At 44.4% G+C, this 14,012-nt stretch overlaps 1 protein-coding gene across 1 annotated transcript in view; it reads right to left on the minus strand.

Moving 5' to 3' along the window:
- Nucleotides 1–14,012, minus strand: part of LOC141105509 (uncharacterized) — a 157,249-nt gene that overhangs the window by 56,431 nt on the left and 86,806 nt on the right. The window contains exon 2 of the mRNA XM_073595367.1: nucleotides 11,355–11,439. Within this exon, the coding sequence (XP_073451468.1) occupies nucleotides 11,355–11,439 (85 nt within the window). The remainder of the gene's footprint in view (nucleotides 1–11,354; nucleotides 11,440–14,012) is intronic.

The following is a 14,012-nucleotide window of genomic DNA, read 5'->3' on the forward strand; positions in this document are numbered from 1 at the left end:
TCTTTGGTACTCTGCAACTGCCCGTGGAATTTTGAGCGTGGGTCCATTCCTGGCATCACATTCTCCAAGATTCTATTCGGCGGCCATTCACATACATCACCTTGACGGTACCATCCAAGGGTCCATTTGATGTAAAAGAAAGCCTGTTTGACACACAGTGCGTATGCCCTAGTGTGTTCAAACCTTTTGGTAAGCCTCCCTATATTTGGTGGTGGTTCCTTCACAAGTACATCTTCACCTTCTCACGATTTTTTTGGTGTCCCATGGTGTACAGATTCATCATTTCATCATTTATGGACGTGTTTTCATCATAACAATATAGATTGTGTTTTTCACTTATGCACACTATCACGTTTGGGCATGTTACTTATGTTTTACTGATATTGATTGAGGACATTGATTTACCCATCAGATGTATGTGGCCCTTTCAGTGATTCATTTTATTTTCATTTTTGCATGGTTTGTACTGTGCATCTTAAACCTTTAGCGCTACACTTTTATTCACCACCATTTTCATATGTCGGCGATACTCGTATATGTGTTCACTTCTGCACGCGAGCTCGGCGGGACGGGGCGTGTTATTTTTTATTAATTATTTTATTTTTTATTTTTACACTGTTCTTTAAAAAAAAAAATGTGTCACTTTTATTCCTATTACAAAGAATGTAAACATCCCTTGTAATAGAATAAAAGCATGACAGGGCCTCTTAAATCTGAGATCTGGGGGGTCAAAAAGACTTCACATCTCATATTTACACTAAAATGTACTTTGAAAAAATAAATAAATAAAAATGTCCCTTTAAGAGCTGTGGGTGACGTTTTGATGTCGCTTCTGCCCTGCAATGGTATGGAGGCGATGGGGGGCCATCTTCCCCTCACTCCTCTCCATACCACAGAGGGCAGAGGATGCGATCGCCGCTGATGGCGGCTCCGGTAAGCGATGGGGGGGGTCCCTCTCCCGCCACCGATAAAAGTGATCTCATGGCGAATCCGCAGCTAAGACCACTTTCATCTGAGAGCGGACCGCCTGCTGAAGAAGAGGATAGCGGGCTTAGCTAGCTGCTGCCATAACAACGATATCCCTCTTCAAAGTCCCGCCGTATAATGACGGTGGGCGGTCCATTAGTGGGCTAGCTGTGTGTAGTAAATAGAAAAGTTTTATTTTATTAAAGTGAATGTACTGAGGTTTGTAGTGTCTGTTACAGTCATTAAAGCATATGGCTTTTTAAGCCCCTCCCACTGTTGATGCAACCTGACCACACCCAGAGTTTTGGCGTGGCGCCGCTATATTACCACATACCATTTCTCTTGGGAGGGGGGCAGCCGCGGGTGCCAGATGTGCGAGCTACGCCACTGGTCGCTGTAACAGGATTATTTCTACCACAAATCTGAGTCTAGGAGATTCATTTAATAAAGACAAATCGGCTGTTCGAAGGGAATTTCGCCTTCGCTTAGTGAATGAGATGAAGCTCCATTGACTTCCATCATCCTGGCTAAGATACTTCTCCACATTCCCTAAGTTAAAGGGTAACTCCACTAAAAAATTAGCACATAAAAAATATAACATAACATATGCAATTGGGACATCGTATTGTATTTGAATGTTATTAAAAATTCCCTTTTCCTTTCCACTTTGCAGGTGCAGCAGCTGATTGATAATTATAAAGTCACTCCCATTCACATTCACTCCACATATGGACACAGAGAAACAAACAGCGATTTCTTCACAATTACGTCTGCTACAACGTTTGTTATAATCCCTGCAATGTACAGAGAGGGGGAGGGGTTATTCTGACCAAAAGGGGAGTTACTCTTTAAAGAGAAAATTCCCTTTGCAAAGTGAAGAGCCTATTTTGCTTTTAGTAAGCCATCCCATATACATTGACATCTCCTGATCTCTTATGACCCGTCCTTAAAGGGCAATTGCATATAATGAGATATTTCTTACACAGACCACACCCCTAATTATGAGAACCGCGGCGATCCTAGGTGAGGACACAACAGTTTCTAAGATTATATTTATCTTGGTGCCAAGAAGAGCTACTTCTTCAGAAATGAGCATCTCAGCAAGCCAATCGTTTCATTCAGTGCCTGTCCTTTGCTACAGAATTTTGTGTATCCCTAGTAACAGTCCCCGATCTCCGTCACAAGAACCTCTGACGCCTCCAAGAACCGCAGTCAGCGTGTGTTGGAAAGTAGAAGTGGACATTTCCCCTTTCGGTTCAGGAAATAACAAGCCTCTGACTCTGCAGGTTTCCTGTTGGTAAAGTTTTCTCATGGCAAATAAACCCATACAGCAAAATAAGACACCCGGCCCCCATAGGTGCCGCCATTATCTTCCCAGAGACCACAACTCTATACGGCCCTTTGGTACATGACACCCGGCCCCCCCAAAGGTGCTGCCATTATCTCTGGCCCCTGGTTCCTAGAGACCACGACTCTGCACGTCCCTGGTGCCCAACCTGTAGCCTTTTGGTATATGACACCCGGCCCCCCCAAAGGTGCTGCCATTATCTTCCCAGAGACCACAACTCTATACGTCCCTGGTGCCCAACCTGCGGCCCTTTGGTATATGACACCCGGCCCCCCCAAAGGTGCCGCCATTATCTCCGGACCCTGGTTCCCAGAGACCACGACTCTGTATGTCCTTGGTGCCCAACCTGCGGCTCTTTGGTATGTAGCACCCTGGAGTTTAGGCAGGGAGCTCCTCACAAATTTACTTGCCAGGAGTAGTTATCCTGGTTGATTGTTAGAGATCTATTGATTTCTCCTTAAGTTTGGCCTTGTGGCACTTTTCTCTTCTACCACTAGGTGGCCGGGTACTTGGTGGTACTAGATATTAGAAGGGCAACCCAAGGTCAGGTTATGGGTATATGGAGTATCTCAGCCAATGGGCAGGGGTTTTCTTGAATCCCTTGGCCTGCTGGGAGAACCTATATATTTGGGTGGGGTCAGGGGATTGTTGTTCTGTGCCACCTGGACGGCTGTCCGGGTGGACGTGTGTCGTACTGCCCCGGGCTGCTAGTCTGGAGATTGGGCCTATCCCGGGCACATCTGGCTGCCAGGCTGTCTGAGGGCCTATCCAAAAGCAAGAGAGCAGTGCAGGGTTGGGATTGTGGCTTGCAGTCCAACCAGAAGTGACGGTTCTGTCGGCCGGAGAACCTGTCGTGGTCAGAGGTAGAGGGGAAGCTGTCACCACTAAGGAACCAACCACCTTATTACCAGGGACCACCGTGAGTAACGAGAGCAAGTACCGGAGCAACATTCTCACCAACCGGGGACGGTGGAGAATCGGGAAACTTCAGTGGGTATCCAGCCAGGGACCCAACCAGAGGAGGTGACACTTGCAGAGCAGCCTTGTGTGTCAAGGCAGAGACCAAGCCGGTCAGTGGGGTGAAGCTTGAGAAGTATCGGGAGTGCCAAGCTAGGGACCCAGCAGAGAAGCGGGGGTGACGCTTGAGGAAGATACCACCGCGAAAATTGGAGGAGCTCAAGGGGTTCAGTGGCAGTGAATCAGAGGGTCTAGTGAGAGACCGGGAGCTCAGTGTATGGAAGAACTACAAGAAGTGATTGTAGTGAAGGTGAAAGAACTGTTATGCTTTGTGTTAGGAACTGGTAGAGACCGTTGCCATAGGAGACAGCATTCCTGAATGTGCAGATGTGACGTCTTGCTGGATACCTTTCCCTGCTTGGCTGTCCTCCTATTGAAGTCTCGGAGTCTGCCAATTAATCTTAAAAATATCTAAGAGTGTCCTGGCCCCAACCCCCAAAAAAAGATTGTTAAAGGAAATAAACTTTCTTTTGCATTTAAGAAGTGGCTGGCGCCCAATAACTTCAACTTCAACTTCTCTGCACCCACCATACCTCACAACCCACCATATACAGAAGGATGTCAGCTATCCCTGGCCCTGGTGTCCTCATTAGATCAAAGGAGGCCTGGGATCTTGCTACAGGAATGACACCCGGCCCCCCATAGGTGCCCCTATTTTCTCAGGTCCTCGGGTTCCCAGAGACCACGACTCTGTACGTCCCTGGTGCCCAACCAGCCATTTGGTGTATGACACCCGCCACCCAAAGGGGTCTGCTGTCTCTGACAGTCCTCCCAAGCATTACATTTATTGAAGATTGTGTGGGTCCCTTTGGTGATGTTAGGGGCCCCCTTTAGCTCATTAATTGACATACACTGTTGTAAGTAGCACCATGCTCTCTGACATACCCAGGCTTAAGAGGGAGTATTCACTACAACAATATACGTAATACTACAATAACCAAATAGAGGCAGCAACCACCTCTTTAAACAAACAAGTAAAAGAACAGCAAATAGGGTATACATCTGGTAAACAAAAATATATACATAGTAGGAAATAGGACATACTGATGATAATAAGCCAGTGGTCTGGAGGATAACCCCTTATCCCTATGCTGAGGGTGGTCCTGCCTGAGGGGCAATGTTACAATAACAGTCTGTCAGTCTGTATTAAAACTTTTCCCTGCTGGCCAGCATGTTGGGGCCCAGATCCAGCATTGGAACGCTCAAGATAAGTTCCTCTTAACCCAGGCCCCTGTATAGTATCTTAAGCATATAATACTGTTCCTATGTAATAAGGTACAGTAGAGCTTGGCCAGCAGCTTCCTACCAACTATTGGGGTGACAGCTGGTCTCTCTTAGTTCTCCAGTGATGGTGAAGCCAGTGGTAGCTGCATTTTCCCCAGCGATCAGGTGGCAGCACCAGTCAGCGACATTCTTGACCCCTATTGCAGAGACAAACGTTCTGCTAACAGCCTGGGGCACGGTCTGTCTGCAACTAAAAACCGTAGGGTGGATTCCCCCCTAGAAGTCATATTAGACCTTTATCCAAGCATACAACATGGCCAGGAAAGGGAGGGGCAGTGAGTGTGTGGCCCCCTCTGTACCACACCAGGTCACATACCCTCAATATGGGAATGCCCTAAAATATACACCACTCTTTATACTTATACACCCTCTATTCAGGCGCCCCTATTCAGGCACCCAAAAAAGGGGGTGCCTGAATTACAGTGGCGGGGGGGTGTTTTTGAAGCACCTGATTGGAGCCATAGGCTCTAATAAGCTTCAAAATAGGTGACCTGTGAGCGCCATGCTTGGCGCTCACAGTCCACCCAGGTGTGTTAGAAAAGCGAATAATCATTCACTTTCCTGAATCGCCTCTCCGCCAATCAGGTGCTCGGGTCTGTTACCCATCACCTGATTGGCTGAAATGACAGGCGCTGTGATTGGACGCCTATCAGGAGGAGAGGACGGGAGGAGACAAATGGAGGACACCGCTCGCCGCCGTCACCTGCTGCCCCACCGAGACAGAAGTGCTGGGCAGATGGCGAGAGGGCGGGGTCACAGTGGCTGCGTTTGATGGGCACAGTGGCTGTGTTTGATGGGCACAGTGGCAGCATTTGATGGGCACAGTGGCTGCGTTTGATGGGCACAGTGGCAGCGTTTGATGGGCACAGTGGCTGCGTTTGATGGGCACACTTGCAGCATTTGATGGGCACAGTGGCTGTGTTTGATGGGCACACTTGCAGCATTTGATGGGCACAGTGGCTGCGTTTGATGGGCACAGTGGCTGCGTTTGATGGGCAGAGTGAGGCTGTAATTGATGGGCACAGTGGCAGCATTTGATGGGCACACTTGCAGCGTTTGATGGGCACACTTGCAGCATTTGATGGGCACAGTGGCTGCGTTTGATGGGCAGAGTGAGGCTGTAATTGATGGGCAGAGTGGCTGCAATTGATGAACAGAGTGAGGCTGCAATTGATGGGGGTTTTTTTCAGAATTTTTCAGTTTGTTTGCGCCCCCCAAAAAATTTTGAGCACCAGCTGCCACTGTTTGGGATTCACAAATTTTTTCAATTCTTCGATGCACGTCCAGCTAACCGAACTTTGCTCGGCTCGATCATCATTAGCTGCACAAAGCAATACTATTAGTAGGTAAGAACCAGTGTTAATTTTGACGTCAAATTTCTATTTAGTTTTAGTCTTATTTTAGTCTTCTGAATTGTTTTAGTTTGTTGTATTTTAGTCGACTAAAATCAAATAGGTTTAGTAAATTTGTAATGCATTATTGAAGTATTTCTCTATAAAAACCAAGTTTGATAGACAAAAATATTGTTTTTGACAAACAGAAGTGCAACTTTATAAAGTTTAAAAAAAAGAACCTGTCACCTCTATTGTCTGTAATGTCATCACACTGAAAATATCACCAACATTAAATATTAAGAAAAAAAATAAGAAAAACCTTTTTCCTCATTTTTTTTCTTTCAGCAGCTTAGTAGATGCCCTCTATTTATTCTTATTTATGCAGTGTTAATTTTGACGGCAAATTTTGATTTGGTTTTAGTCCTTTGACTAAAATGCTATTTTAGTTTTAGTCATATTTTAGTCATCTGAATTGTTTTAGTTTTAGTCGACTAAAGTAGTGTTAGTTTAGTCTACAAAAATGCTTTAGTTGATGAAATATACACTGGTAAGAAGTAACGGTCCATTCACACTGTCATGTGATCTTTCTCCAAAGCACATAATGCATTTAGTGCGTTTTTAGTGCGTTTTTAGTGCCTTGCCAATGAAACGCGCATTTTTACTAAAACACACAAAAATTGCAACAAGCAAAAAATGCCGGGCACTGCCATCTAACGCAACGCACTGGTGTGAAGAGCTTCATAGATTATAATATTGAACTCGTTTTCATGTGTTTTTCATGTATAGATATTACACATCGGTACGTTTCAGGAACACGTGGAAAACGCAGACTTTGGCGACATGCAGAGAAATGTGCAGCTATTCAGATTATATGTGGTGTGCCATACATTGTATATATGTGGTGTGCCATACACTGTATATATGTGGTGTGCCATACACTGTAGATATGTGGTGTGCCATACACTGTATATATGTGGTGTGCCATACATTGTATATATGTGGTGTGCCATACACTGTATATATGTGGTGTGCCATACACTGTAGATATGTGGTGTGCCATACATTGTATATATGTGGTGTGCCATACACTGTATATATGTGGTGTGCCATACATTGTATATATGTGGTGTGCCATATACTGTACATATGTGGTGTGCCATACACTGTATATATGTGGCGTGCCATACGCTGTATATATGTGGTGTGCCATACACTGTACATATGTGGTGTGCCATACATTGTATATATGTGGTGTGCCATACACTGTACATATGTGGTGTGCCATACATTGTATATATGTGGTGTGCCATACACTGTATATATGTGGTGTGCCATATACTGTACATATGTGGTGTGCCATACACTGTATATATGTGGCGTGCCATACACTGTATATATGTGGTGTGCCATACATTGTATATATGTGGTGTGCCATACACTGTACATATGTGGTGTGCCATACACTGTATATATGTGGTGTGCCATACACTGTACATATGTGGTGTGCCATACACTGTATATATGTGGTGTGCCATACACTGTATATATGTGGTGTGCCATACACTGTATATATGTGGTGTGCCATACACTGTACATATGTGGTGTGCCATACACTGTATATATGTGGTGTGCCATACACTGTATATATGTGGCGTGCCATACACTGTATATATGTGGTGTGCCATACATTGTATATATGTGGTGTGCCATACACTGTACATATGTGGTGTGCCATACACTGTATATATGTGGTGTGCCATACACTGTATATATGTGGCGTGCTATACACTGTATATATGTGGTGTGCCATACACTGTACATATGTGGTGTGCCATACACTGTATATATGTGGTGTGCCATACATTGTATATATGTGGTGTGCCATACACTGTATATATGTGGTGTGCCATACATTGTATATATGTGGTGTGCCATACACTGTATATATGTGGTGTGCCATACATTGTATATATGTGGTGTGCCATACACTGTATATATGTGGTGTGCCATACACTGTATATATGTGGTGTGCCATACACTGTATATATGTGGTGTGCCATACATTGTATATATGTGGTGTGCCATACACTGTATATATGTGGTGTGCCATACATTGTATATATGTGGTGTGCCATACACTGTATATATGTGGTGTGCCATACGCTGTATATATGTGGTGTGCCATACATTGTATATATGTGGTGTGCCATATACTGTACATATGTGGTGTGCCATACACTGTATATATGTGGCGTGCCATACACTGTATATATGTGGTGTGCCATACATTGTATATATGTGGTGTGCCATACACTGTATATATGTGGCGTGCCATACACTGTATATATGTGGTGTGCCATACATTGTATATATGTGGTGTGCCATACACTGTACATATGTGGTGTGCCATACACTGTATATATGTGGTGTGCCATACACTGTACATATGTGGTGTGCCATACACTGTATATATGTGGTGTGCCATACACTGTATATATGTGGTGTGCCATACACTGTATATATGTGGCGTGCCATACACTGTATATATGTGGTGTGCCATACATTGTATATATGTGGTGTGCCATACACTGTACATATGTGGTGTGCCATACACTGTATATATGTGGTGTGCCATACACTGTATATATGTGGCGTGCTATACACTGTATATATGTGGTGTGCCATACACTGTACATATGTGGTGTGCCATACACTGTATATATGTGGCGTGCCATACACTGTATATATGTGGCGTGCCATACACTGTATATATGTGGCGTGCCATACACTGTATATATGTGGTGTGCCATACATTGTATATATGTGGTGTGCCATATACTGTATATATGTGGCGTGCCATACACTGTATATATGTGGCGTGCCATACACTGTATATATGTGGTGTGCCATACACTGTATATATGTGGTGTGCCATACATTGTATGCCATACATTGTATATATGTGGTGTGCCATACACTGTATATATGTGGTGTGCCATACATTGTATGCCATACATTGTATATATGTGGTGTGCCATACATTGTATATATGTGGTGTGCCATACACTGTATATATGTGGTGTGCCATACATTGTATATATGTGGTGTGCCATACATTGTATATATGTGGTGTGCCATACATTGTATATATGTGGTGTGCCATACACTGTACATATGTGGTGTGCCATACACTGTATATATGTGGTGTGCCATACACTGTACATATGTGGTGTGCCATACATTGTATATATGTGGTGTGCCATACATTGTATATATGTGGTGTGCCATACACTGTACATATGTGGTGTGCCATACACTGTATATATGTGGCGTGCCATACACTGTATATATGTGGCGTGCCATAAACTGTACATATGTGGCGTGCCATAAACTGTACATATGTGGCGTGCCATAAACTGTACATATGTGGCGTGCCATACACTGTACATATGTGGTGTGCCATACACTGTATATATGTGGCGTGCCATAAACTGTACATATGTGGCGTGCCATAAACTGTACATATGTGGCGTGCCATACACTGTACATATGTGGTGTGCCATACACTGTATATATGTGGTGTGCCATACACTGTATATATGTGGCGTGCCATAAACTGTACATATGTGGTGTGCCATACATTGTATATATGTGGTGTGCCATACACTGTATATATGTGGTGTGCCATACGCTGTATATATGTGGTGTGCCATACATTGTATATATGTGGTGTGCCATATACTGTACATATGTGGTGTGCCATACACTGTATATATGTGGCGTGCCATATATTGTATATATGTGGTGTGCCATACACTGTATATATGTGGTGTGCCATACATTGTATATATGTGGTGTGCCATACACTGTATATATGTGGTGTGCCATACATTGTATATATGTGGCGTGCCATACACTGTATATATGTGGCGTGCCATACACTGTATATATGTGGTGTGCCATATACTGTACATATGTGGTGTGCCATACACTGTATATATGTGGCGTGCCATACACTGTATATATGTGGTGTGCCATACATTGTATATATGTGGTGTGCCATATACTGTATATATGTGGCGTGCCATACACTGTATATATGTGGCGTGCCATACACTGTATATATGTGGTGTGCCATACATTGTATATATGTGGTGTGCCATACACTGTATATATGTGGTGTGCCATACATTGTATGCCATACATTGTATATATGTGGTGTGCCATACATTGTATATATGTGGTGTGCCATACATTGTATATATGTGGTGTGCCATACATTGTATATATGTGGTGTGCCATACACTGTACATATGTGGTGTGCCATACACTGTATATATGTGGTGTGCCATACACTGTATATATGTGGTGTGCCATACATTGTATATATGTGGTGTGCCATACACTGTATATATGTGGTGTGCCATACATTGTATGCCATACATTGTATATATGTGGTGTGCCATACACTGTATATATGTGGTGTGCCATACATTGTATATATGTGGCGTGCCATACACTGTATATATGTGGTGTGCCATACATTGTATATATGTGGTGTGCCATACATTGTATATATGTGGTGTGCCATACACTGTACATATGTGGTGTGCCATACACTGTATATATGTGGTGTGCCATACACTGTATATATGTGGTGTGCCATACATTGTATATATGTGGTGTGCCATACACTGTATATATGTGGTGTGCCATACATTGTATGCCATACATTGTATATATGTGGTGTGCCATACACTGTACATATGTGGTGTGCCATACATTGTATATATGTGGTGTGCCATACATTGTATATATGTGGTGTGCCATACACTGTATATATGTGGTGTGCCATACATTGTATATATGTGGTGTGCCATACATTGTATATATGTGGTGTGCCATACATTGTATATATGTGGTGTGCCATACATTGTACATATGTGGTGTGCCATACATTGTATATATGTGGTGTGCCATACATTGTATATATGTGGTGTGCCATACACTGTATATATGTGGTGTGCCATACATTGTATATATGTGGTGTGCTATACACTGTGATTGTATCCCCACACATCTGCATAGGCACAGGTTTTCATGCATACTGGAACGCATGCTGCCGCAGCACCACCATGCGATTCTATGCGGTGCGCAGAGAACAGTCAGGGACCTCATTTCTGCATTGTAATAAATGGGCCGCCCTACAGGTGATGTAATGACTGGAGTCTCATCATCGTTCTTCCACAAGAGGCCCTGCGTGGAATCCATTGGGAAATTGTCCACGAGAGCCAATGAGATTCGTGCTTTCAAGGTTGCAAATGTAAGAGTGGCTCTGATTATTAACGGCTAATATATAAAGGCAGATCGTTCTCATACCAGAAAACAAGGAGCGATCGTCTTACCTGGCTCACAGCGGGAGCAGCACTTCCCCAATGTTTGTTCAAAGTATTGCTGATCATTGCAAGTCTGATTATCGTTCGATGTAACCTGAAATAAACCAGCAAATGCCAATTCATCAACATTTCTCTGTATGCACACACATATTTTAGCTACATACAATTGTTCTACTGAACTATAAAAAAACAACTTCATTTTAAAGTTTTACTCTAAATCCTGTATTTTTCTGTGTGTGTTCATATGCAGAATGTGTATTTTATAAATGTCGTTTCTATTGTTTTCATGTACTTCTTCCATCGGAAGAACCTGGTTAATCCCACCGGTCACCTTTCTCCCTTCTTCTAAACTGACCATACAAACTGATCATCTGGCTGGCCATTCAGAGGTACAGGACACTGTGTAGACACACGGCATGCCTCTATTGGGTAGTTTGTCAGCCACCACACTCCCCAACCAATCACTGCCTGCCTCTGGCACACATCCCCCTCCCTATCACAGCCTACTTATTGAACACGCCCCCCGCTCAAGCACAGCATGTATCTTGGCACAGGCTGAACAGACTATGGGATACAGGCATGCTGTTTGTCTGCACAGTGTCCAGTGTATTGGTTGGGGACGTCGTCCCCGTGGCCAGATGGCCAGTGCGCATGCGTGCGCGCGCGATCTCTTCGTGCGCGCGCCATGTGGAACCTCCGACCCTGTGACGTCACGCGCCAGCGTCCCACAGGAGCGCGGCGCAGCGTCGCAGGGTTGGGAGCTACAAATGGCAGGCTAGTCCTGCTATCTTGACGGTCGGTTCATCATTCCTAGGTCTCCATACCCATATCAGCCTGGCGCAAGTCTGAGGTCAGTACCTTTCTACCTTTCACTCAAGTCCCGTACCTCTGGGCACTAGTATCGACCAATTAACATACTATTTTTTCCTCTGCAGTTGCCCTAGGCTGAGTTGAACGTGCTGTGATCTGTGCTCACCCATCGCTCACAGCCTCAATTATCTTTTTATTCATCCCACCATGGCACTTGCTTTGGCAGGGTGCCCCCCATGGATATCCATCCACGTCTATACTAGCACCAGGTACTTCCACCCCCCCGTTCACTCAGCCCCCACTGTTACATCCTCCCTTGCCCCCTCCTTCCTCTCTCCCTCCCTGCCTTCCTCCCCTTCTATCCTCCCCTTTGTGTTTCCCTCCCTCCCTTCTCCCCCCCCTCCCCCCCCTCCTTCATCTGGCCCTCCCTTCCCCCTTCCCCCCCCCCTGGCCTTCCCTACCTCCCCACCTCCCCTTCCTCCTCTCCGTCCCCAGCCCCTCCCCCTCCCTCTCTTCGCCCCTTGGCCCCTATCTTTCCTTCTCACCTCCCCACTGTCTCAATTTATGCACCACCATGCCTTTTGGCCTTTATCACCTATCCTCACCTTTCGGTCACATACCCATCCTCTTTTCTTCATACACTTAAGGTTCAATTTATGTCAATTTCATATCCCTCACCAGTCACTCCCCTTATCACCACCTTTTAGTATCACCCCCACATTTTTTATCATTTATTTATTATTTATTCACAATTCTTTATTTCTACCCCTGTGCGTGGTAATTTAGGTTACCTCACTACCCACCCGATAATTTTTACCTTTTGCTTATTACCCCCGTCATTCTGTTAGCTCCCCCAGGTCGCCGTGGGAGAACACTCTAGGGCGATGGGGCCGCGCGCCTGGGACCTGTTGGGACCTGGGTAAGCAGACTCGCTCCCCTCCCCCTAGAACGTTGCATTACCCTTTGTTAACATTGATGCTAGATTATAATTATATTGATTATGTATTTTGGTAATTTTATTGTATATCCTTTATTTGCTAGGTTGAGACTGTTGTGCTCAAAATCATCTCTAGATTCCCTCCTGACGAAGCGGTTTATGTCCGCGAAACTAGTCGAGGATATGATATCTGAGATTTTGTGTTGTATTGTATACCAATGACCCTACTGGTGATATACCTGTACTTTTATTATGTTTTATTGTATTACCATTGTTGTGTCTTCTGCATCAATAAAAACAATTCTAATTTTTATTACTGCTTTTTTATATTTCATATTAATACCTCTGCTTATCGTACCGTAATAGTCCAACATGCCCCCACTTTTGGTCGCCTGACTGGGGATCTGGCTTCCAATCCTTTTGATTACTCATTTCTGGATGATGGTACACCTATACAATTTTTGTTACTCTAATTACCCATCATAGAGGCCACTGCACTAATAGCTTTTTAACTTTGTAAAAAAAGGTAAGGCTACTTTTACACTGATTCATTGCAAAAAAAAATGGATGGATGGAGACATGGATGGATGGAGACATGGATGAATGGAGACATGGAGGGATGGATGGAGACATGGATTGATGGATGAATGGAAGGAGACATGGATGGATGGCGGGATGGAGAGATGGATGGATGGAGACAGGGATGCATGGAGACATGGATGGAGGGATGGAGACATGGATGGATGGATGAAGACAGGGAGGGACGGATGGTGACATGGATGGATGGAGACATGGATAAATGGATGTACACATGGATAGAGACATGGATTGATGGAGACATGGATGGATGGAGACATGGATGGATGGATGGATGGATGGTGACATGAATGGATGGATGCATGGATGGATGGATGGAGACA

The sequence above is a fragment of the Aquarana catesbeiana genome, linkage group LG08, assembly GCF_042186555.1.
Source record: "Aquarana catesbeiana isolate 2022-GZ linkage group LG08, ASM4218655v1, whole genome shotgun sequence".
In the NCBI taxonomy this organism is placed as follows: domain Eukaryota; kingdom Metazoa; phylum Chordata; class Amphibia; order Anura; family Ranidae; genus Aquarana; species Aquarana catesbeiana.